This window comes from Trachymyrmex septentrionalis, unplaced genomic scaffold, assembly GCF_001594115.1.
Source record: "Trachymyrmex septentrionalis isolate Tsep2-gDNA-1 unplaced genomic scaffold, Tsep1.0 scaffold107, whole genome shotgun sequence".
NCBI classification, from domain to species: Eukaryota; Metazoa; Arthropoda; class Insecta; order Hymenoptera; family Formicidae; genus Trachymyrmex; species Trachymyrmex septentrionalis.
In genome coordinates, this window is record NW_017304196.1 from 1,539,751 (window position 1) to 1,565,502 (window position 25,752).

The following is a 25,752-nucleotide window of genomic DNA, read 5'->3' on the forward strand; positions in this document are numbered from 1 at the left end:
TGCATTATAAATATATAGTTTGGCGTCGATAATACGTTTATAGTTCAATATTCGTATAACCACACAAGTGTATAATACGTGTCACTTACTGGGGTATTTTCCGCGATGTTTCCGGACGGCGGTGTTGCTGCAGGAGTCAGGAAATCCACAGGAGCAGTTGGATCATTAACTGTCATAATAAAGGCAATATTACTTTCGAACAAATTGTTTTCAACGTTTCAATTCTCATGTTATGTTTTTCAATTCTCAAATATTTTATTCATTCAATGTTTCGCTGTTTCTAAATAGTATATTTTCAATTGCAAGAAAAATAAGCTAAGACTCAAATTCGCATAAATAAAATCGAAGAGAATTAAAGTTTAGAAATTCGATGACTTACTTGGCGCGGGTACCAACACCTGCGGGGATGAGGTAGCTATAGGTACGAGTGGAGACGTCATGGGGGTGGCCACATTAGACGATGTCGCGCTACCTTTGGATTTTCCACCGGGATTCATTATGTCTACGTAGTTGGCACGCATACTTCTACCCCTTTGCAGTTTGTACATATTACTACCAGTAGGCAATTTCGAAATATCCGCCGCTAATGTATCCTCGTTGTGTGCACTTGGTAAAGACGGTTGTGGAACACGCTCCACTGCCGGTACTCGAAAACTCATGTCAGCTGTTTTCGGCGGTGGGGCCAATGTCGTGGTACCGCTGTCGCCATCCTCATCCTTGTTCATCCACTTCTTAGCGACTGGATCCCATACAATCTGTAACACAAACGACGACAGAGTTGATTACAAGATTTCACTAACAACTTTTTCTCCACTGTTTGACGTTCGTTAGGAAAAAAATCTAGCTAACAAATTAGAGGAGTATTAATAGCAACTTGTTAGTCAACAATTACTCAATAAACCTGGCATTATACTGGCCTGTTTATCGTCCATCTTATAAGCATTGTTGTAACCATAAGTAGCATTCTATTACCAAAAGTATCCGCGCAAGCCCTTAACGACATAAAACATAAAACCGTCCGTCGTAATTTTTTAATGAGCTGGAGGAAAATACAAAGCAGTAGTAAATTCTTACCGTTGGATTGCTATCGTCCGGTAATATCATTTGATTTTTCGGCTTGGGCGCGAGTTTACTGAACAAACCACCGAACCAGGAGCCACCACTGTTGGAGGGTTTCTTTTCAGCCGTTTTTTCGGTTATTTTCTTCGTGTCCGCCGCAGATTTAACAGTCTGTCGTGGTGTCTCAAGTGCATCTAATTCTTCCAATGGATCATACTGTTTACCCGTTGACGGTGTCATAGAGATTGTTGGCTGCGCAGGCTGAAATAAAATATACGATTGATCATCGCAAGCTTGTTCCAGCAAAGTTTATCACTATTTACTGTAACGATGCGAGTTCGCCTATCACATGCTAATTAAAAGTTTTGATCGCACTCTACAAAACACTTAAAAAATATGCGATACTCACAAATGTATTACAGTAAAAAATGAGAAACTTTGCTTACCAGATTTATTTTAGGAATGATGTCGCTCTATGTTGAAATGTTGGGCGTTCAAAATGTACAATCAGAAAGAAGAACAAAATCATATTATCTTAGAAATCAGATAAACGCAAAGAATGCAGATAAATTAATTATTAGAAAAAGGATTTAGAACTTAGAGGCCATGTGGTAAATATTAAACTGTGGAAATAATTTTTAATTTTGTGACAAGATCAATTTTTTAAATCCACATTAATTATTTTTTAATCATTTTAATGAATATTACATGACCTCTAAGTTTGAAATCTTTGATATATGCAACCTACATCTTTATATAATAATCAATTGTGTTTATAATCTTAAGAAGTTCAAGAAAATGCATTATATGACAAAACTTTATTATGCGTTTGATGCCAACAGTAACAATAGATATATATACATTTAAACAACGCTTAAAATATTAGAACTTTGTAAAATTACATAATATTAATTAATGACACAAAACAGGATTCTTTATATCTCTATTTCATCACAGCATATGGATTCTTTCCTCATTAGTATTTGAATATTTTTCATATAACATGTAAAATTTGACTTTCGAGATAATATGTGAACACAATCAAGTATATAAATTGATAATTCTGATTTTCAATAATTTTTTTAAATATTTAAAAATATTATTTACTATATTATAAAAATTAGATATTGCCAGATTAAAAAAAAATTTTTTTTTGTTAATACTTGAAGAAAATCCAGTTATATTTATCAATATAGAATTACTATTACATCTTCTATCTCTGTGTTTAACATGTACAGAAAAACTTGGCCACAATTCTATACGCTTACAGATTATTTTTTAATCGCATTTTGTGGGCATATCAATGTCATAAGTTAAAGACGTACTATTCTTAGCAGAAGTATCATCGACTAGACGATTATTATTTCTAAATCTAAGAGGTAAATCAATCGGATATGTGCCACCGAAAACTAGTGGCTTATATCTGGACGATTCGGAAATATTTTGCCCGGTACTATCGTACGACCACGCGTCTACCGTATCGCAAATAACATCCTTTCTACGAATATGCGGTGCAACTCTCATAACTTTCTTCTCCTCGAAATTACAATACTGTTTTAAGGTTTGTGCTTCGTTACTGAAAGCAATGTGACTCTCTTTGGTTTCGAAAGATAAGTCCGGCGCTAAAAGAGACTCGAGTTTCAATTTGCTAAATTGAATATCTAGATCTGTAGTTTGAGACACGGATAAATTTCCCTTATCTGATCTGTCTGGCGCCGTTTCTTCTTTATCCTCGGACGGATTCTTTTTCTTAATTTTACATTTTAGGAATACCGGTGGTTGCGAGCACGGTGGTTTCGAAAATATAGGATCGACGCGTTTTCTATCTTTTGGATGTACTTTGTTGTTTGGTAAAATTTTTGGATAGCTCATAGTCAATTTGGGATATTTCTTACGAGAATTTGGAACTTTCATACTGAGATTATCACTAGACAGATTAAAGAATGTAGGTACGTGACCAGGAGTATTATTATCAAATGCAGAGGCGATATACGGATTTGATTTTACAGACACATTTCGACGACGTAACAAATTAGTACCGGCAACATTTGGTAATCTTTCAGGATCGAAAATATTATCCGAGGTAAGTCCGCAATTACTTACTTCAGGTGTGGGTGTTTTGTCTTCTCTTTCCGTCTGTCGGTGAGCAAGCATTAAAGAAAACAAGTGAAAATGTTAATTGTATAGACTTATATACTAGACTGTACGTTTCCATTGGAGACACGAGGACAACAATAGTAAGAAAAAACAATAGTTATTGAATATACTTTCTTTATTCAATTGCGTATTATGTGACAGAGCATCTAATCAAATATTGCCCTATGTCACTAATGTTGTCTTTCCAATGGAAGTGTACAATCTATTATATAAGTCTATGATTAATCGCAATATTTTATGATAAATAATGCAAAAATTATAAACAAAATTGAGATATCATTTTTGTGAAAAATCAATATTCATGAAAAGATGAAAATATGAAAGTGATACAAAAATTATATAAATTATATGAATGCGAAGATAATATGTATTACAAGGAAGAGATTAATACGCGTAATGATTAAATTTTTGTATTAAAAGATAGTGTAATAAAGTTATAGCTACTTTTTAATATACCTCATAGTTCCATTTGTCTTGTTGTTGCGAGTTAGTTACTTCAGTCTGATCAGTTAAGCCTGGTGCAGACTGTTGCTGCCAATTAGACTGTACAGATTCGTTTCTTCCATAATTATTTTGATAATACGACTGCTGGTTCCAATAATCCTGTTGTTGCGACTGCTGATATTGAACAGATTCGTCTACGTTTCTCATATATTGCGCATTCGGATCGTATGTATCTTGAATGTTCGTGGGCAAAGATAATGGTTGCCAATCTGATTGCATTTCACTCGTGTTAACTTCCATCATCGACGTAGGCCCGTCATTGTAATCGGATTGAATAGTGTTCCATTGTTGTTGTGATGATAGCGGTGGTAGTTGCGATGGTTGCTGTTGCTGATGTTTTGCTTCATGAATTTCCTGATTTTCTATCATAGCATGAGAACCGTATGTTTCATTTTCGACAGCCTGTTCATCCTATAACAGAATTCTATTTAATATTTGCATTAACGTAAAATTAAATATCATTTCTCGTAAAAGAATCACATAATGACCTGATATTTTCCAACTATCTCCGCTAATCTGTTAAGCCACGTAACATTCGCAGCATCTTCGATAGCATCCTTATAGACTGGATCGTGATACTTGATTCGATCGCCTAATACATAAACCGCTTCGATGAAGGATTTCTTGTATTTCGATGGATCGTTCGCGATATTTATTGCAATCTGTTCGATATACAATAAAGCTTTTTCTATTAATCCACAATCCACCATCTTCACAGTTAGATCAAATTTGAATGTTTGAAGGTCTATTAATGTGAAATGCGGATCGCTAAGGTTCCGAGCGTATTCGTAAATTTCTGTTAACATGACAGCTTCCATAGTAAAGAATTCAGAATACGACTTGTTGTGATTAGCGCCGATCAACACGAGTTTAATTCCATTAGTTCCGTAAGCGCCGAAATCAATTTGCGCGAGTATATAACAAAAATGTGCGGCATGGATGTCGCCCCTCGCGAATAGTGTATCCCCGAGAGTCGTTATTGATCGGCGATTAACTTCTGGATTGGTCGACGTATTAGATATAATCATAGCTAGATGAGGCCGCCAATCGTCCCAGCGCGGATCCGCGACGCACTGCAGAAAAAAAGAAATGAATAATTAGTATCATGACGAAAAAGCGTGAATAATTTTATCATAAAACAAAAACATAATTTTTACCGTAACTATAGCAGGTATACGACCAGAATGCAGTTGATACAAGGTCTGCAGTGGATCGTGTGATGGCAGACTGTTTGCAAAACGAGTCATTACAGAAGCGTGCGTGCGTTTATCCAGTTTACTAGCCAGGAAGAGAGCGTGGCCCCAAAGTCCTTCACTCATCGCGTACTCTGTTACAGGTAAGTAAAAAGAAAAAATTAGTAGCATTTATAACGTTTATCGAGAAAAAAATAAAGCCTTTTTTATATACCTAATGCTTCTTGAACCCGTCCATAGAGTAACGTATCTCTGAATTCATCTGTTATTTGTTCTACGGTTTTTCGTTGTTTGGTTTCAGTTTTCTCGGATAACGCTGAAATATCCTGGGTACTTCCATCGCTGCCCGTTGCTCCAGAACGCTGCGATATTTGCGATTCTCTGCGTCCTATATCCTGAGATCTGATCTTGTTCGCGTCGTAAGGATAAGTATCCTTATTACGCAATAAGAGTCCAGCAATATCGACGCCAACAACGTTCTGAATAGCAAATTTAAGCGATATTAATTAATTTAAACAGTGTTTTAAACTATTTTTTTAATGAAAAAAAACTTACTCCATTTTGTTGAATTAACATAATCATCAGTTCGTATAGCAAGATGTATGAAGCGCGATCGATCATTTCTTCATTTATCACTGCTTTTTTAATTTTATTTTCGCAATATTCTATAATAGTCTTCTTATGCGTTACACCACTGTAACAAGTCGTTATATATATTATTTGTATTGAATTGTACTTTTTAATATATTGTACTTTTATATAATTTTACTTACTTAATTAGAGGTCCTGGATATAATCGTAAATCGCGTGCAATAGGATCATGCGAGAGTAAGCTATCTACGCGAAAAATGTCCACTTTAGCTCTTTCACCATCAGCTGGGTAACTTGGATGAACATGTATCAAAGATCCAATGGAAAAGCATCCTAAGAGAGAATAATTTTTTTAATTAACTTAATGATATTAAGCATTGATAAAAACACAAATGTAATTAATATCAGAAATTATACCATATGCATGAGACGTGGAATATTTAGTCGGTGTCAATCGAGCAGAAGTAATTATCGTATCTTCTAAGGACATATCACCTAATGTTCGTTTATCACCAGTAGTCCTGAAATAAACACGGTATATTCTTTCTTTTAATATAGAGAATCTTTAAAGAATTATGGAACATATAAACAATATATTATGAAGACACATAATTATGTACAAAATAAGCACTATTCCACTTCAATTTTGCAACAAATTTTATATAAGCAAAATTAAGCATTTTTTAAATAATTCTGCATATATTTCTATTACGTTGGAATTCCGTTTGTCTGCACTCTATTTATATACGAACTTGTAACTGAGCTCTCATTATCCGAAATGGCGCCATAGTTCGGATAATAAGAGTTCGACTTCAGTTTTCTGAAATCAACTGCTATTATCGGAACTAATAGGTACTGGTAGAGGAGAGAGCTAAATAAGCCTTTATTATCTGAATTATATACGGTTATCGAAACTATTCTATTCCTCGATAGAGATAAACGATATTTTACTATACTTTTGTACAGCTGCTGTCGTAACTATATAATATTTTATTGCATTAAATAATTGTTATGATAATATACGCTTGATATGAATTATTATACATATAATTATACATATTTTCTACACGCTACGTATATTTAACCAAAATTGTATATGCTATAATTGAAAATTTAAAATACTGGGACAGAATTCAATTTTAAAGAAATCTAGCTTAAACATTTCGAACCGAGAGAAGACTCCCGGTCTCACCTATTAAAATTGCGACAAACCGTACTGCGCTCCCGCAGATTTCCGGCCCATCCAAAATGTGGGATATACAATGCCTTGTTGGGTGAACGGAAACATGCACTTAGGATGGGAAAAAATCTGACATACAATGAATGTTATAAAATCTGAGATAAGAAACAAAACTGACTGTTTAAGAACTTTTTTAATTTTTCAAAAAGAAAATTTCAAAGCATACCTGTCGTCACAGGAGCTACGGCCAGAATGAACACTGGCTCTATCCTCTGGATAATTGCTGACTCCTCTGGCAATATGTTGTTGCTGATGCTGATTCGCATAATATTTATGATACCACTCGGAATAGGCAGCAGGATTCGTCCGACGTAGGTTTTCAAGATATGCATAATAATTGTTACCATAATGAGCACTATAATCATATCCACTGTATCCTGCACATTCACAATCGAATATAAATTTAATAACTGCTTTCACATAAAAGAATGTTATTTTTTAATATTCGAATTGTATATTGCATCACACGTACCATTGTATGCATAATAAGGGTCTCTCGCACGCATGTAGTATTCACGGTCTCTATCATTGTAAGAAGATCTACTTGAAGGCCTAGAACTGTAAAAGAGTAAATATGAATGTAAAATACAATAAATTAATATATTAATAAGTAATTAATATATTAATATTAATAAGTAAATTATTAAAAAAAAATAATAATAAATATACCTTCTTCCATAAGGATCATCGTAGTAGTCCCTTCTATACGGATCTCTAATATCGTAATCTTCGTATCTTCGTGATCGTCTATCGTCCCTTCTCCTTTCACGATCCATATATTCTCTATCTCTAGGATCTCTAGAATATCGTGCATCATAATCTCTTGGATCTCTGTCTCGACGACGTGGATCATCGCCTCTGTCTCTTCTGCGATCATCTGGTCTTCTCCTACTATCCCTTTCATCTAGATCTTCTTTTCCCCTGATTCTTCTATCTATATCGTCTCTACCATGTCGATCTAAGTCGTCGCGACTGTGATGCTTACGTTCGTCTTCCCGATACGGAATATCCCGTCGTTCGAAGTCGTCGCGGGCACTATACTGACGATCATTGTCGCCCGCGCGTCGTCGTTCGTAATAATAATCGTCCTCGTATTCGCGATCACGATCGTAGTACGCGTTCTTCCGGTCATATTCGTATCGTCGGCGATCAGGACTTGTTTCTCGTCGTCTCTCCCTACTTTCGTCCCGACTGTTGCGAGATCCCTCATCTTCTTCGTCTTCATAGGAATCCCGTCGATTCGAGGAGCTGGAGATGCCCTGGCTCTCGCTCTCCAAAGATGCGCCTACCGCTTCCTCACGTTTTCGCGATTCACTCGTCTGATCCTGCATCGCGGACATCGGTGGAGGAACCTCCGGAGGAGAGCCAGTAACAACTCTACCACCTGTTGTCCTGTCGTCCGACAACTGCGTGACGTCGTTGGAAGATGCTCCGCCTGGTATCAGTCTACGTTCCGCGTCTGTTTGCTGTGCAACTTCGTCGGGCTCGTTGCCTCTACCGAGCACTTCACGAGTCTCACTCGGCTCCATCATTATCTGCGACTGCAGCTGATATCTCTCTTCACCTGATGGATCATTTCGCGATGGAAGGGACTGTTGCGGCGGAAGAGAACGTTCTCTCCCCGAAGGATCATTCCGTCGTTCTAGCGTGTCCGTATCACCTCGTAATAACAAAGGAACATTTCTCTCTTGTCCCGGAAGAACGTCACGACGCTCCGCTCGATCAGGTATATTTCTAATTTGTATGCTTTGTTCCTGACCTGATGGATCGTTCCTCCTAGGATCGGACAGACGTTGCCCAGTCTGCACATGATGCTCCTGACCTGTAGGATCGTTCCTGCGTGGATCTATGGTACTCGATTGTCCCGGTACTTCGCGCAGGAAGGGAATATCGTTAGGCACTTCATCATTCTCATCATCCTGACTCGGTGGCGTTGATTCGTGTTCCTGATGTGAGTCCGTCAACTCGCCAGTCTCTAAAAACGTATTTCTATCGTTCGAAGCGAATTCGTAGTTATCCGGCATTTGTTCCGTCAAAGGTGGATGAGACCGAGTTTGCTGCTGCTGTTGCTGCATCGATAACACTTCGACGTTGTTCACCTCCTCCCTGAAATCCCGAATATTCGTCGCTTCTTTGGGACTCGTGCTCGGCTTGGGATCGTTGTCCAACGTTTCCTTGTTTATAGAATCTCGCGAACCATAGATATCGCGCTCCTTCAATGTTGCAGGCGCAACAACCTCGACATTTATAAAGTCGGATGATTGTTGGATGTTCTCGTAGTTCTCTACACTCTGCTCAGGAGTGTTCCACTGTTTGGGAGGTGGACGTGAGTGATCCTTCGCATACCATGCATTCTCCAACGTATTTTGATTGTACCATTGATCATAATTGCTTTGCGAGATACTATCTACTATTTTAGTAGCACCACTTTGATATGTATTCGATATTTGAGGATCTTGACCGACAATTGGTTGGCTATCGACAGAATGAGAATTCTCTATACCGCTTGACGCGTAATCCGGAGGTAGCACGGACATATTATCGGGAACAGAATTGCCTCGGATACTCGCAACGTTGAAATTAGGAGGATGTTGAGCTCTCTCTTCTTGGAGAACGGGGCTCGAATGTACCTCTAATGATTCACCTAAAAGATCCACGTGTTTTCCCGACTTGCCGCTAAGATTGAGATGACCAAAACTGCTGGTTAATTCCTCTGCCGCTGTAGAACCAAAAGAACGGTCATCCTTTTCACTAAGAACGGTTTTAGAAAGATCATTTTTCGGTGCATCATCAGTCAGTATGTTTAAATTATGATCTCCAATCGATGATTTAATATCGCTCGATTTTGCGTAACTGATTGAATCGTGAGGCGACACAGTAGTTGCGATAGAAGCTGCTACTGCTGCTTGCTTCTCGTTCTCTTGTTCATTATTATTGGGTGTATGTACAATATTTTCTACGCTTGTAGGCACAGTTGTAGATGCTGGAGCATATTGGAATGGCGCCATGTGCACTTGTTGCCATTCGTTAACAGCAAACCTAACGCTGTTATTATTCTGTGATACGTTCTGCGCGAACGAACTGTTATCCGCATTCGTTGGCTGTAACCATTGCGTAGAATGTACAGATTCGTTTTGCATGTTAGAATGTCTCCAATCGTGCGAGGCACTGATGTTGCCCGACTGTGGCCAAGAAGCAAATGTGTCATCTACGTTATTTGTTTGCATTAAATGCGCAGATTGATGTTGGGACTCGCGACTTTGATTATGCCACTGATTTGATACGATATTAGACTTATTATTCGCTTCGTTACTCTGTTGCTCATTGGTAGACCAGTTCATGGAATGTTCCTTATTGACCCCCTCAATAGGCGCATTGTATATTTGCGATGGTTGCGCACACTGATTGCCCATATTGTCGACTGTTGGCTGTTGCATTTCCTGCGACATGTTTTGATCCTGCCACTGACCTAACGTATCGGTATGATTCTGCCAATTACGTTGTAATGATAAGTTTGTTGTGTCGTCTTTGCTCCAGTTATAACTGTTATGCGTCGCCATCGGTGGTGGATGTGTTGATGGTGGGTGTGTCGATGGTGGATGTAATGGTGGTTGATCCTTCTGGCTCTGTTGCGGCACGAGTCTTTGCTGAGTATAAGTTGCATTTGACGACTGATGCTCATTCGGCCATTGAGCATGCTCATAACTGGATTTCGCGTTGTTTTGTCGAGGCGGCAACGAATACTGCTGATTTTGATTATAGTTTGCGTAGGGCGGGAAAGAATCCGTGTAATTCGACCCAGTCTGACGAGCAGATTCCGATCTGGGAGTATTTCTGCCTGATATAGAGTTCTGGTTAAGTACATCGGATGTATTACCATTGAGATTTTTGTAATAATTGTTTTGCACAGAACCAGATATCAGCTGTCCTTGATTCTGATACGAGGGTATGTAATGCTGTTGCTGTGATGGTGGTTGCTGCGGTGGTGATTGCTGCTGCTGAGTATCCGACTGTTGGTCCAGATTCCAATCCCAGGGATCCTTCCATGTATCGCTCGCATGTTTTGATTCGTTCACAAGAGATTGCTGAGTGGTATCATTCGGCGGGACATCCGATTGAGGCCCAGACATGGGCATCCACATATTTTGGTTGTGTATTCCATATGTAGCTGAATGATCCACCCGAGATCTGGCGGGTCTAGCTCGATAAGGATTCTACAATTGCAATTAAATTATTTTTAACATCTAAGTCACTTATTCTGTTACTACAACTCATGACTTCTAAAGCATCCAATGTATACTTACGTTCATGCTGCCTGCAGGACTTTGCAGCAATCTTTAAGATCTGTAATAAATATAAACGATACAAAATAGAACACACATGGCATATCTCGAATAAAGATTCAATGGAGACAGCAAGGATTAAGTAGAAATCGCAAAAGTATGCTCTCTACATTCTTTGGAGAGTAAAAATTTAATCAGTCTTAAAAAAAAATAACTCAATCTTCAAAAATAACTCAATTAATAAAATTTTAAGAGTAAGATTTTACTCTTCACAGCGAGATTCACTCTTAAAAGTTTCAGAGTGACAAAATGTCTTCATATTATTCTATCATGCATATTCAGTGTACATACGCCACTTTTACACGATTGGTAATAAATCAAGAATAATTTTTACTGTCATATAACTACTTGAAGAAAAAAAGTTTATCGTCAAAACATTAATTTTTAACATGTCAAACCCCATTCGCGATCTGAGAAAAATGCTTGTCATTGCGACACTGACAGCCTTAGTACACAGATGTGAATTATAAATAGGTCATTAGCCACAAGTTTTCGTGGTACTGGATAATATCCGAAGACTTTTCAGCACGTTGTATCATCGAAGGAAGAAAAGGAAAACGAATGCGCGACGAAAACGATCCCAAGTAAACGTAACAAGATTGTTCCGTAAACTCTGACGAGCGAAAGGAGGGCTTTCGGCCATCCGAAAGCATAAGGAGCCCCACCAACCGAATCTCAGCCCCGATGGTGCGGAGGCGCTCGGTTTAACGTAATTATGTAATCGCGGACGTGGCAAGGTGCCTTCCTGGCCGTCGCCGTCCGGGGAACACGGCGAGATCGTAGGGTTCAGGCGACCAGCTGTGAGAGTCGACGGTGCTCGACGGCGCTCGACGGCGCGGGGAGAGTCGACGTTCGCGTACGCGTTCACTCACCTAAGCTATCGTCGCTCACGTTGCCGTTTCCACGCGTCCGGTATGCGCATTATTGGCCGTTGCCGCTATCAGTCACTTCTGCGGGTTTCTTCCCACGGCGGAGCAAACGTCCTCGTCCTCGTCCTCGTCCTCGTCGTCGAGGTCGATGTCGATAGCCGCGCGCGGACACTCAATTGACTCGATCGACTCAATCTTAGAAGTACGCGGACATTTCGACGTACGCGAGAAAGTAAGATAGACTCACAGAAAGAGAGAGAGAGAGAGAGAGGACACGCGAGAGAGAGGCAAACACGACTCGCAGCCGAGCACGTCACGGAATCCTTTCTCTCCCCCGACTCCCCGACTCCCTTCCGTTCAACCACGGCAACTTTCCACGCGAGCGGAACCGGGACGAACGTCAAAAGCCGAAGCCGGAAGCCGAGCGTCGCGCCACGCCGATTGCGCGCGCGAGATGGCGGCCGCCGGTCGATTCGAACGCGGCACACCAACGGTATATTTTTCAATTAGAAAATTCCTTTTATTTCCTCAGGTAGGAAGACGAATTCTCACGATTACGCGACAGCAGCGGGCAATCGTTGCGCCTCGAAAACGCGCGCTTCGACGTTTCCTCGCGACTCGCGGCGAGTTAAATTTCCTGCGCGAGACGAGTGCGCGAACGTCGCGTGCACGCGCACTCGCACACGTCGTAGATCCGTTTTCTGTAAGCTAAGGGTACACTTTTGGAACTTAAAGTAGAATAGATATGTGTTTGATATTTGGCGAAAGCGAGAAAAAGAATTCCAGTGCGGTTTGGAGTGCAGGAATAAAAAACGGGATCCGTGTATTTGATCTCTTCGCGATGCGCTCATCGACGACGCCGACTCTTACGTCGGCTACCGGTGGTAACGCAAAGCGTACGGTGCCCACTCGCACTCGGCGGATAAGCGATCGTTGGCCGAGCGATCGGCGCGCAGATCGACCGGATCGACTGACGTGGTGGGTCGGGAGTGGACGCGCGGCGGCCACATCGGCGACCAGTTACGCGCGAATGGTCTTTGGACGTTGAAGTCGCGGAGCAGCGCGACGATTGTGCGATTAATTCTTCTCCTCACTCATTCCAGACGAGATCGGTGAATAGATCCTCAATAAGATGGTCCTGTTTACGATAATCGCAAGGGTGACAGACGGCCTGCCACTGGCGGCCACCATGCAAGACAACGAGCAGGTTAGACGTATGCTATGATGAAACGTCACCTCCTTCTTGCAATTAGTCGTCACACTTTACTTCTGCAATTAACTCGATGCGTCGACGGAAGTCTTATTACTGACATTATGGAAGAAGGGATCATGAAATTTATTTGTTAAAGTAACTGTCTATTTCCACCAATGTAATTAACTTTAATTTTGCTCCAACTTACTTTTTATCTTTTTTTTTTAAATTTTTATATCTAAAAAAAGACGAAGAATAAAATTGAACAGAGATTCGTGAGAAATCTACATTGGTGGAAATGGCAGAAAAGTTTAAATTTTTGGAGCAAATCAATATTTAGACTGGCATCTGTATACTTATATTTTTTATTAGACTTATTTATGTTTATATATATTTATATAATTTATTTATGTATCTTTATATATTTTATTTTATATTTTATTAAACTTATGGAAGTTACGTTCTGTTTTATGCCATAGGATGGTAAGAATATTGTGGAATATCAAAATCAAGCAAAGATGCTATTTAGAAAGCTAGGTCCACAATCTCCGACAAAGTGTACCCTCGAAACTGGACCATATCTTTTCCAGTAAGTAACAATTTAGCTGTGTTTGAATTCTCCATCTGAGTGTCCCACTGTATCATATTCTTATTAATTGACTATTAAAGTGAAATAAAATGTAACTTTGTCATGTTGTAATAAAAATTAAAAAATCAAAATGATACATTGGGTAACTCAAGTAGAGAATCTAAACATGTATTTGCAGGTTTGATCTATGTATTTTGAAACAGTTATATATTGTACTTTGTTTATAGTTATTTAATCGAAAATGAGGTGTGTTATCTGGTACTATGCGAAAGGAATTACAGCACACGCATAGCTTACAGTTATCTGGAAGATATAGCACAAGAGTTTCATTCTCAGTATGGAAAACGTGTAAATACAGTGACCAGGCCTTATACCTTTATTGAATTTGGTACGCTATAGATGAGTGTGAATGTTAACATCTTATTGAATATATCGCATTGGCTTTACATTGTTTGTTTCTCAGATACATACATTCAGAAAGCCAAGAAGATCTTTATGGACAGTAGATCTCGCAGAAACTTGAATACGCTTAACAGCCAGTTGCAAGATGTGCAAAGAATCATGGTACAAAATATCGATGATGTTTTACAAAGGGGTACTGTACTTTCAGGTAATGTAGAACTGTTCTGTTTGTGTAAAAAGCTAGAAATATAGAAATATACTAAAATATTATTTGTATTTTGCAGAATTGGATTCAAAGACCCAAAACTTGTCTATGTTGTCACAAAAGTATAAAAAAGACGCAAGACATCTAAACAGCAAATCGATGTACGTGAAAGCTGTTGCAGGTCTTGTTGCATTTTTGGTGTTTTTGTTATATTTCTTCATTCTTTAGTTAAACACGAATAAAAAACTTCAATATTATACGTCAAAAGTATTCCACTTTCAAGGATAGAATATTTTTGTTTATCTCTCTCATAATTGCGAAGTATTTGTGTGATTCCAACATCCATTTATATTTATAGAAGTGGAAAATGAAAACTTTCACACATACAAGATATAAAAATTGCAAAAATGTCATTGTAATTGTATTGATATATTTAAACCGATCCATGTAAAAATTATGTTTATAAAAAAATAGTATATAACAAAATATTTAATAATTTTTTAGCGTTGCTCAGTGACAAAATTTTTTGTTACATGAATGATGAAATGAATAGGTATGGTTTTTTATTATAATATTTTTATTGATTCGTTCTAATAATCTTGTGGAAGGGATTTAGTAATTTCTATATAAAAACTATATATCATTTTAAAAACATATTGTAACAAATATTTGTGTGATTTATTTATTTTCGTAGTTTGTTGTAATAATGAAAAATAAATTATCTCTACAATATCAACTGAAATAAAAATTTTTTTTAGTAGAGATATGAATTTTTTTCACTGATAAAAGATTGTATTTATCTCTCATTCCTTATACTTATGGATTTTATTTATCATATCTTTATTGAATCATACATTTTGTAAAGTCCCGAATTAGTATAAATTTAAAAAGATATATTTATTATTTGAGTGCGGTTGTATTTTTGGGTGGTGTGCAGATATATGTATCATCAGTATACGTGAAAAAGAACCAATTAAGGAAAAAATGTATTATAGACGATCATACACGTCATTAATGTTGCTACATTTGTATTTCATCTGTATTAAAACTATAATGTATTTACAATAAAAATATCCATATATAAGTCAATATTTATAATGGACGTAATTTTTACATTTTTATTAACTCTTCGTAATTTGGTATATTAAGCGATCTTTTCTTCTTTTTTACTTTATTGTCCGTATTCTCACCATCAGAATCTGAAAAATTATTGAAGAAATAGTTTACTGGTTCATCTTTTTTGTTATCATTGGGCCTGTTATTGTTGTATCTTTTCTTTGCTCCATAACTTGTACACTCTGCATCACTCATTTCTTCATCTAGAAAATAATATGTGTATAATGTACTGATTTAAATGACAATATTATAATTGATAAATTGTAATGGTTGTTGCAATGGATAATATTTACCAGTATCTATGATATCATACATATTCGAGTGATCTTTCATAACAACATGTAATGTCGGAAATTCCACTATAGTCTTATTCTCCAAATTTTCTTGCAACGTAAGTGTAAGATCCAAATCATAAAACCTAAAAATAATAATTATAATCAATTGCTTTAATTACAAGACTAGAAAATAAAGAAACATTTACCTGAACTGTGCCTTCTTTATTTTCTCGGCTTTTAAAAGAACTTTGATATTAGTTAACCCAGCTGCTCTATAAAACTGTAATTTATCAGCTAAAAATAATTTTGTGTTCAATTTTTCGATGTCAATCTCATCTGTTGCAGAGACTGGATCTAAAACCTGTTCCACCAATTTTGATAATCTTACGCTGTCTAGAGTTCTATAATAAACATAATAATGTATTATTCACTTCTTAAAAACTATTTATCAACTTTCAGAAATGACACATATATTTATATACCTGTCTATTGTGTACTTTATGTTTTCAGCTTGTGGAAAAATCCATTCTAGACGCCAGAATAGCTCGTTGGTCTTCCAGTTAAGATATGTAGTGTTCTCCTTGTGTCGACTAAAAACTTGTGGCATATAAAACAGTGACACTTTTCTACAGGACGCTGCGCATCTCAATTTATGTAAGTGCTATAAGAGAAGACATTGTGACTTTATGGCACTTTTAAAAAATATATGCAAAAAAGAGAGAATATCATACCACTGGTAGAATGCCTTGACGAGTGTATTTTATCTCTGGATTTCTCTTCTTTGTATCAATTGATCTGCCAACTTGCTCGAGAAAGCGATAGTCTGGAAAATATCAAGTATTTTCAATTTTAAGATATCTCAGGCAATTTAAATGAAGAAAGGAATCTGTTCTCTTACCGCTTAGTAAATCCAAGTCAGTAAACGACGCTAAAGAGACAAACTTGGTCGGATCCCGGATTCCATCACATTCTAGCTCCTTCTTGTGAACATTCACGCACGTGAGAGAGCATGTTCTAACCTCACATTTCGGGCAAGTGTATCGCGCTTTAGCCGCGCCGCATACCTCGCAATTCTCCAATCTGTATATAAAGATAGAAATAAATTAACTGTCGCGATAAACAGTGTCGCGAGAAATTTCTATCGGTTTTTACATTTATATATTCCTTGGGAATCCTATATACTTACTTGTTCTTGGTGGCTGCCATCTTACTTTTGCCTCCTGTACGTGTGTATTTATGTATATGATTTTATACGTGCGGTGTGGGGTTGCGCGTATACGTGATAACAGCTGTTTTGTACATTTGATTTTCGTCAGGGCGAATATATTATTAAATAATAATCGTCTTGAGTTCAAGTTCAAAATAATTTTTATTTATTCTCTTTTTTCTTCTCTGCATATATACAATATCCTTTACAATTACAATATCTGCTAGGTGGCAACTTTTACCACCAACGAGGGATTATTACAAAAATACGACCAGTTCTGAATAAATCGTGACTATTAAGGGTATGTTCTAAAACTTAACTCTGTCAACTCTGAATATCTTTTATTCTTGTTCAGCGTTTGGTGAACGAGGATAAAATAATAAGTACCCAAATTGATCAAGTTTTGTAATCCAGTGAGTCCCGAAGGAAAAAGCGGGAAGCACAGACTTTTGTATAATGCATGACACATGAGGCATAAGAAAATGAACCAATCAAAGTGCTTTATTTCCTTTCCGTGAAATAAAGGACTCTGATTGGTTGATTTTCTTATGCCTCATGTTTTATGCGTTATGTAAGAGTCTGTGCTCCCTACTTGAGTGTATGAAGAACGATAACACTACCGACTATTTATTATTTAGATGTATTGATCTATTAGACCCATTGTCAGATTGCTCAGCAATAAAAAATTCAAATAAGACATCTTAAAAATATCTTCTAGATTATTTTAGACGTCTTTAAAGCCTAATATACAATGTGCTTTTTGTTTCCTCTTTCTCGTAAAAATGTTTCATATATAATTATATATAAAATTATATATAACATATATAACATTCATACATATAACATTTTTTCCTCGGTTGCTTTTTATTTATCTTGCCTTTTTGCCTCTTATCCAATTTTTTGTTTTTCTTTCGTTCGAAATAAAAAATGATGGACTTCGAAAGAGACAAGCAACACGTGAAAAGAAACGCGATTGTCAATAAAACGGTCGTAAAGAAGAAAAAAAGGCATGAGGAAAAAAACGAGAAATAGAAAGCAAAGAACACGTTATAGACCAATAGCACAGGTGTTCAAGATAGGAATGTTTTAAAGAGCATTCTGAAAATGTCTCACAATATTCTGAGAATGTTAACAGGAACATCTCTGGGATAAAGTATACTGTACGAATAAACTTACGACTTTTTAAAAAAATGTTTTTAAATGTTTTTAAGGTGTTCTTATGATTCGTTTTTGAATATATTGTTTGGGGAGGATAACATTAAAAATCTGTCCTTAAAAATCACGTTTGTTATCCTCAGTACAGCCAAAATAGTTGATGTCATCGCTCTGTAATTGCAGACGGTCTCTCTTTGGATACATTTTATAGTCACGAAAAATCTTTGGCCGGTCATCTTTAATAAGGTCTCGTCAATGCTTTTACTGAAGCATTCTAGTCCTCTTAAAAATAAATATTAATTATTTTCACAATTTTTAACTTGAAAGATTAATATATCTATCTATTAGTATGAAAATCAATGTGAGAAGCATTTACAATATTTATCGTAACTGAAACAATTGACGGTATATCTTGGTTTATTTATGGAACTAATTATAATTTATCTCATAACGGAATAACACACAAACTATTCACAATAAACACATGCGTTGTGCGAGTTGACTGCTCGTATGTATCTATATGAGCTGTTAAAAAGGAAAGGAAAAAAAAGGAAATGTATAACAAGAGTTCAATGTGATGCGTATATGTTATGCTTTCGCGAATAAAGTAATCTTAACAGCTTAATTCGTGATGAAAATGATTGCAATCTAAAAATATCTTCGTTGCACATTGCGTCCCTTATTTTGTGACTATAGGACACATAAGTACGATAACAGTAACATCTTATTACGATAGTGCCTTGCACTGTGTGCAGTTCTCCATTCGTTCGTTGAATTCCTCTATTTGCAATGTCATCTCGAAGAATTTGTATTTATCGTGGATATTTCGCGTAGCGGTGCATAAAATGTTCTGGGGGCTTGATCCAGGTTCTGCGAATGAAAATATCGCATTGTTTCAATAAAAAATAAATATCGCGAAATAATAAATAGATAATAAGATAATAATAATAGAAATAGAAATAGAAAACATGATTTTATATATAATAAAATTTAGAAGTCTAAAGATGAACGATGAAATGCAAGAATTTATACAGTTTGAATCGAGAAATATATATATAATGAGGATAATGCTAAAAAAAAAAGGATCTAGCACATGTGCAAGAATTTGAGAATCTATAAATACAAGCATATTTTGTGACAGCGTACATTCTTTTAAGACTTTAGTTTCGTTGCATAACTAAAATGTGTAAATATAAGAAGTGCACATGTTGAATTGTATTTTTGGGTGTACGTACTTATAGCAAGATGCGCTGACAGAGCAGTCTTGTCGAGTGAAAGCGCCCAGATTCTAAGATTGTGCACCTTAACGACTCCATCTATTTGCATAAAGGTGTTCTCCACGTGCGAATAGTCAAAACCCTTAGGAATACCTTCCATCAAGACATTGATTACATCTTTAATAATTGCCACTGTAGTGAGAATAACTAATATCGAGAAGAGGAATGTACATATTGGATCCACCAAGCTCCAACTTGGCTGAAATATTAATCGATTATTAGTCATGCTTTATGTTTTCGATAGATAAGCCTGTTTGTTCATTGAGTCACAAAACTTCTATAAAAGATAAATATATGAAGAATGCAAGAATGATAACTTTTCGAAGCTTTATTTTTATTTCATAAGACATGATAAAAGTATGTAAAAATAAACGTTGATAAATTACTAATAAAAGTTTGAAGATACCTTAAAATAAATGACTAATGCGGCGACGAATACTCCCACACTCTGAATAAAATCACCCAAAACGTGAATGAATGCGGCGCGCACATTGATATTCCTTTTTGATTGCTCGCCTTTGAGATCATCATCATGCCCATTTTCCACATCATTGTGATTGTGCCCACCGTGACTGTGTCCGCCATGACTGTGGCCGTGCTGATGCAACGACAGGCCCATTCTATAATATCACATATATATAATGCATATATTTCTCTCTACATTAAAGCAATTAAGTAAAGACGCTAATTCTGGAAATTTTGTTAAAGTATAAACTAGTTTATATCTACAATTTTGAGCTAATTTTTTTATTTAAATTAAATAAAGTTCAAATTAGGCCATTCATGTAATTTAATTCATTCTCAAAATATTTCTCATTTCGCACATTTAAATTAATTCATATATTATTCGCGATTGTAGTATATATGCAACGAGGAAATGCGTCCCAAGTAACACACTCTGGCTATAAAAAAATAAAAAAATAAATAAAAATGTAGCATCAGGTATTTTAGCTGTGCATTATAATAGTAGTACAGTAACTATGACAATTAAAAAGTCAAAATGTACAGTTATTTTATCTGTAATGATGATAGCTGTAAAGTGACTTTACATTATTAGAAAAACCAAAATTAATCGGCCTCAGCCCTTTTGCTACTTTTAAAGTTAGAAAGTGAATAGCTAACAAGTCTTCAAGATGAAAAGAAATTTGTAAAAGTTTGAAAAATTTGGCTGTAATTTATATGTCATCGAAAGTAAAGAGCAACGTGATTATATATTATCAATGTTATACTTAGCACATATCATAGCAAAAAATTGACTATGCGTTCATTTATGTGGGTCTAAAATTAATTAGTACTTATAAGATTCGTAGTTCTGTAATCAATATATTTATGAATGTTTGTTCGCGCTAGTATACTTATATATGTACTTTATAAATTGTAATAATTGTAATGATTAATTAATGTTTAAATTTGATCTTAGTGAAACGAAATTGCCAGAGATTCAAGTTAAAGTAAAAAATAAATTTTTTTAATTCTCTTTTTACAAATTAAAAAATTAAAATTATAGATTAATTTTTATTGATTTTATTAATTTACATACAAAAATCATTCTCCTTTATTAGTTTGTTTATCTTTATTTCCGACTGCTGTAATATGAGACTATCTTTTTACAACAAAATAGTTATATAGTCAAATGGCTGCGACATCGTTTTCAAAGTCTAAAAATGTTAGCCAATTTTTGCTTTTACAACTTTGTCGAAATGCTCTAATGATATTGTGACGATAGCTCTATTACATGTTGCAGTTTAAGCAACGTTATCGCAGACATTTTAAAGCTAAACATGCAACAACCTCTTTATATATAATAGCAGAATAGTTAAACATCCAAATGGCGTTTTTGCTACTACAATTTCCAAAACGTCACAATGACGTTATGGCAATATCTGTGACAAAAATTTAAACTGCGACAACGTTATCATAGTTTTGAAAATTCATGTGTTACTTGGTTTACCAGTTAATGTTACCCCTGGTGAAAATTTTTCTCAAAATTTTTCATATAATTTTTCAGAATTTTTATATAATTTTATAACTTTTTCACATTTTTTTATATGAAATGGAACATTTCTCAGAAAATCTACGTCTTTTCTCAGAATTTTTCAAAATATATGTTAATTATAAAATATAAAATATAATTATAAAATAATATAAAATATAAGATTTCTAAGATTTTTTGTAAATATAATTTCTGATAAAATGTTATAAAATGTAAAAAATTAAAAAATATTTTTTTCTAATTACGGGATGAGAAACTTCAAAATATTTCAGAATTCACTTGTGTGAAAAATTCTGAAATAAGATGTAAACTTTCCAAATATTTCTGAATATGTCTGAAAAATGTTCCAATTCGTATAAAAATTGTGAGAAAAATTTTTTGCCAGAAACATTAAGTACATTGTACTTTCCATTGTTATAAGAATAATCGTACGGTATTATGTTTCCATGCATGAATCGCCGTTGGGTTATATAGAAGATTAAATAAATATTGTCTTTAATGATATCACTAACACTAGATTTACCGCAACACCAACTGCAGACGTGATCAACATCACCGTTGCATCCAATTCAAAGTCCTTATGAACAATTCTTTCTATCGCGAGGTAGAATAAAATACCGGTAACTACCCATATTAATAAAACTGAAGTTAATGCTCCGATGACCTAAAACAGCGAACAGAAAATCTCCTATCATCAATTTCCGCGTGTTGTAATATTTCCATTTTATAAAATGTACTCAGAAAAGAATTTCTGAGATACAGCATATATATGTACATTTTTTTCACATGTGTATTAACTGTTTTTCTTTTGTGATACAACTCCACATAAAGTATAATACATCACGAATAATTTTAAAATTAATTAAAAACAATTTTAATCAAATTTCATACAATATTTATTCTATGTGTATACTGTTCTCTACTCTAACTTTACATCTTCTCACATTAACTTTTACATCTAAATCAGGCCCATTTAATTTGAACTCAAAAGCCAAAACGCGGTCATTGACGTGAAAAATTCAATGTAAGATTTCAAAGACTGTAAAATATTGATAAGCATTACTCAGATGCGTATCAACATTTTACAGTCTTCGAAATCTTACCCATATTGAATTTTTTTTGATGGCTTTGTGTTTTGGTTCCAGAGCTCAAATTGGACAGGCCTGATCTAAATAATTAATAATATAAATTATACTTATTTATATCAATAAGATTCCACGTTTAGCTAAATCAATTTTATCTGAATATCCACATCAAAGGGAAAGGGGAAAAAATACTCACCTCCGCTCGATACCAACCAAAAGGCATTTTTCTAGTGGCTGGTCTGCTGGCGACCCAGATAGAAAAAAGAGATATCATAAAAGACGCAAAGTCAGTCAACAAATGTGCGGCATCAGTTGCTATCGCTAAACTATTCGATAATACTCCGCCTAAAGAGAAAAAGAAAAATAAGAAGGAAATTTATGATAACTCCGCGATCGTAAATAATTTTTCCAAAGCATTCTTGTTTATACAGATGACGCGTTTTGTTATATTACCGACGATTTCTGCTATCATAAAAATAACGCAGAGCGCACTGGCGATCAACAACTTCTTTCGGGCTTTCTTGTCGATCTCCTCATTCCTCTCCCTGTGACAATGATCTTCTGGTGATACTAAAAATAATCATAAGAAAGGAATATAAGTGTTTAGTTAGAAAAAAAAGAGTTACTTGAAAAGTCACGACTCGTTAAATGTCAATTAAAATTATTTGATTGATGTAAAAATTATATTTTAATATAATAAAATATAATAAGTTTTTTTTCTGGTTAATTTAGAATAAAAAATTAGACAAATATTTTTCTTACAATGATTTGTCATTGTTGTCTCTATTTTTCAGATAATTTTCATTTCACTTTTTAATTGTCACTTTCTTAAATAATCAAATAGCAAAAATATATGCTGACCAAAAAGATAGACATTGCGTGAAGAATCGTCGCACATTTTCCTTAAAAGAAATTAGAATCGCTCGGTGACTAAAGAAACTGGTATAAAACACTTTTTATGAAAAAGAGGAAGGTTTTTATTTGCAGAATAACCGTGCACTGAAACTATATGGATAAAGTGAAACTAAAACGTTAAACACGTTTTTCTCGAAATTTTTCCTTAAATGTTTTTGACCTTGTAGAAATGATAAACTAAAAAACTAATTAAGATAATCTCCTGGTTTTTTCTTTTGTCTCTTAACAGTTTTGCGCACGAACTACAATTAAATTTTTACAACAGCAACAAACGAAAAAGTAATTTTTTTGACGAAAAAGTCAAATTTTTTTGACAGAAACATTTTTTAAATCTTTCTTTAAAAAATTCATAAGAATAGACTAATTTTATAACTGGCAAAAGTGAAAATCTTAATTCCCCTTAAATCGCATTATATATCTCGCAAAGAAAACGTACATGGATTTTGTTGATAGTCCGCAGCTGTATTTTCGTCGCCAGAGCTTTTCACAACCGTACAACAACCTGATAATTTTCCATGAACGCAGAAGATGACCTTCCGTGGTGACATCTCATTTTCCTCGTCCTCATTATTATTCGGGGGAATGCTTGTTCCATAGCCATAAATCGCCTTATCTTTAAATCTGAAAACACATCATTATAAATTTCTATTTTATACAGTTGAATATATTATTAAAATAAAGGTACAAAGAATCATTTTTACAGAAGAATAATTTTTTACTTTATTATGACGACTGCGCTTTCCTTATACGACGTTGTGTAGTGGAAGAAAGTTATTACGTATTAATGAAATAATCGTGTATGGCTTGCCGTGATTCGATGATTCGGGGGAAAAGTGACATCATTGTAGAATCATTTATACTTAATAATTATTTTAAATCCCACACAATCATCTCTTTCATAATGTCAATTTTTTTTCACTAAACTCTTTGGATACATAAAAATAATTTCGGTAGCTTTTTATTTGTCAATCATCGACAAATCACGAAATCTATATCAATCCCGGGACTATCTTTTATGTTTCTTGGCTTTCTTTGATAAGATTTATGTAGAAGATATTCGTATTGATTAATGTGATAAGAGACAGCAGTATATTAATTTATGGAACTTGGTATAAAGTCCATTAAGTTATACATTCAAATTATAAAATTCGAACTCGTAACTCTTCCTGATTAGAGATTTATCGAAGATAACTTACATAATTTGCATAATTTGGTTAATTTGAGATAAAGAAAGATTTCTTAATGTTCCTTATTTTTAATTTTTTGTCAAATTAGATATATTTACTTCTAAATGCAGATTTATAAAAATAATCTATATTTTTTTTAGAAATATTGAGAATATTATTAAATATATTTTATACATTTAAAAAAGAAATATTTGTGTTTGTGACATTATCAAGAATAATCAACATTTTGAAAAAAAGGAAGAAAAAAGAATGTAAGAAAATGATTCTCATATACATGTTTTTTTACTCTATTTTAATTACGTAAGTAATTTTATAAAAAGTCTGATGGAGGCACACTTGTATGCATAACATATATTGTTGACATTGTAATACGCTTTAACAACAGCAACACATTATATACGTAAATACGTGTCCAATTCTTATCGCTTTTCACAGAATGGGCTATTATCTATTAGCCAGATATCTCAATGATGCCGTGCGCAAATGCGTATTCGTTTCACGTATACCTGTGAGTTCCCTTGTCACCGTCTGTGATTCAATTACGATGATGCCGTGTGCAAAATCGCACGCTCGAAAAATATCGATGGAGACGAAAATTTCGCGATATCGTTCATACGCTATTAAAAAAATGTGTGAAAGAATTGGAGAAAGTCGCATCTTAAATTTCTTTGAAACATTTTTATATTATATCATTAATACGTACATATGTATATAACACGTGAACACGTGTAACGTTATGTATATGTAACATAATGTCACATATAAAAAATTATAATAAAAATAGTTTTCAAAAATACGTTTCAAAAATAAATTAATACAAGTAAAATGTTTATATGAGCATCTGTGGTGCATAAACAATATGTACTTTTGTAAAGAATTATAAATAAAACAAATTCTTATAAATATATTATTCACACACTAACATTTACCACGGACGCTCACGCAGAATATTTTATTTGTATCTGTTGTATGTAATAATAAATTTGCATAATTTATTTAAGCTTTAACAAAAGACTTTTATCTGCAATCTATAATATTTAATCACTCGTTAAACTAAGCTCATAATTTCCATCATATCACAAATTATTTATTTTTGACATCTATATAACATAATATGAAATATAAAATATTATAATATAAATAGCTTTGTAACTTCAAAAATAGATACAAGTAAAATGTTTATATCAGCATCTGCGGT

General features: G+C 34.8%; 4 protein-coding genes across 11 annotated transcripts in view; 1 reads left to right on the forward strand and 3 right to left on the reverse strand.

Moving 5' to 3' along the window:
• Positions 1-12,229, reverse strand: part of LOC108746301 — a 16,948-nt gene extending 4,719 nt beyond the window's left edge. For 3 of the 7 annotated variants that reach the window (XM_018483020.1, XM_018482987.1, XM_018483028.1), the window contains exons 1-16: positions 11,960-12,229; positions 11,049-11,088; positions 7,414-10,958; positions 7,217-7,302; positions 6,911-7,121; positions 5,922-6,025; positions 5,687-5,837; positions 5,469-5,607; positions 5,128-5,392; positions 4,878-5,047; positions 4,209-4,793; positions 3,673-4,131; positions 3,163-3,195; positions 1,075-1,320; positions 380-755; positions 90-169 (exon numbers count right to left, since the gene is read on the reverse strand). In XM_018483020.1, coding sequence (XP_018338522.1) covers positions 90-169; positions 380-755; positions 1,075-1,320; positions 3,163-3,195; positions 3,673-4,131; positions 4,209-4,793; positions 4,878-5,047; positions 5,128-5,392; positions 5,469-5,607; positions 5,687-5,837; positions 5,922-6,025; positions 6,911-7,121; positions 7,217-7,302; positions 7,414-10,958; positions 11,049-11,054 — 6,456 coding nt within the window. In that variant the 5' untranslated portion in view covers positions 11,055-11,088; positions 11,960-12,229. Of the gene's footprint in view, positions 1-89; positions 170-379; positions 756-917; positions 993-1,074; positions 1,321-3,162; positions 3,196-3,672; positions 4,132-4,208; positions 4,794-4,877; positions 5,048-5,127; positions 5,393-5,468; positions 5,608-5,686; positions 5,838-5,921; positions 6,026-6,910; positions 7,122-7,216; positions 7,303-7,413; positions 10,959-11,048; positions 11,089-11,959 lie in introns of those variants that run through there. The other 4 variants (XM_018483009.1, XM_018483005.1, XR_001939162.1 and 1 more) reach the window with 4 other exon arrangements.
• A 641-nt stretch (positions 12,230-12,870) lies between these two features.
• LOC108746212 (vesicle-trafficking protein SEC22b) lies at positions 12,871-14,736 on the forward strand. Of its 2 annotated transcripts, none has more exons than XM_018482843.1 (5): positions 12,871-13,163; positions 13,628-13,737; positions 13,965-14,125; positions 14,201-14,347; positions 14,424-14,735. In XM_018482843.1, exons 1-5 carry the CDS (start codon positions 13,089-13,091, stop codon positions 14,570-14,572), a joined length of 642 nt encoding a protein of 213 aa, XP_018338345.1. In that variant the 5' UTR covers positions 12,871-13,088; the 3' UTR covers positions 14,573-14,735. The 2 variants fall into 2 exon arrangements, with proteins under 2 accessions (XP_018338345.1, XP_018338353.1); XM_018482851.1 differs by lacking the exon at positions 12,871-13,163 and adding an exon at positions 13,219-13,304 and having other exon boundaries at positions 14,424-14,736.
• A 391-nt stretch (positions 14,737-15,127) lies between these two features.
• On the reverse strand, positions 15,128-17,004 carry LOC108746510 (box C/D snoRNA protein 1). The gene is made up of 7 exons (XM_018483329.1): positions 16,922-17,004; positions 16,634-16,815; positions 16,467-16,558; positions 16,218-16,396; positions 15,942-16,136; positions 15,754-15,878; positions 15,128-15,663 (listed from the first exon to the last, which is right to left on the reverse strand). The coding sequence occupies exons 1-7, from the start codon at positions 16,939-16,941 to the stop codon at positions 15,455-15,457; spliced, it is 1,002 nt and encodes a 333-aa protein (XP_018338831.1). The 5' UTR covers positions 16,942-17,004; the 3' UTR covers positions 15,128-15,454.
• Positions 17,005-17,882: 878 nt separating this feature from the next.
• LOC108746515 (UDP-glucose:glycoprotein glucosyltransferase-like) overlaps positions 17,883-25,752 on the reverse strand; it is a 26,070-nt gene continuing 18,200 nt past the window's right edge. The window contains 7 exon segments of the mRNA XM_018483341.1: positions 17,883-18,967; positions 19,333-19,573; positions 19,781-19,994; positions 21,880-22,031; positions 22,649-22,797; positions 22,906-23,022; positions 23,804-23,988. Coding sequence (XP_018338843.1) covers positions 18,825-18,967; positions 19,333-19,573; positions 19,781-19,994; positions 21,880-22,031; positions 22,649-22,797; positions 22,906-23,022; positions 23,804-23,988 — 1,201 coding nt within the window. The 3' untranslated portion in view covers positions 17,883-18,824.

Bases quoted from the DNA above. Each gene is read 5' to 3' on its own strand.
- LOC108746212 (XM_018482843.1), top strand. From the start codon at position 13,089: ATGGTCCTGTTTACGATAATCGCAAGGGTGACAGACGGCCTGCCACTG. The intron at 14,126-14,200 runs GTACGCTATAGA...TTTGTTTCTCAG, and splicing joins TTATACCTTTATTGAATTTG to ATACATACATTCAGAAAGCC. The intron at 14,348-14,423 runs GTAATGTAGAAC...TGTATTTTGCAG, and splicing joins AAGGGGTACTGTACTTTCAG to AATTGGATTCAAAGACCCAA.
- LOC108746510 (XM_018483329.1), bottom strand. From the start codon at position 16,941: ATGGCAGCCACCAAGAACAA. The intron at 16,816-16,921 runs GTAAGTATATAG...CTTTATATACAG, and splicing joins ATGGCAGCCACCAAGAACAA to ATTGGAGAATTGCGAGGTAT. The intron at 16,137-16,217 runs GTATATAAATAT...TGTTTATTATAG, and splicing joins ATAAAGTACACAATAGACAG to AACTCTAGACAGCGTAAGAT.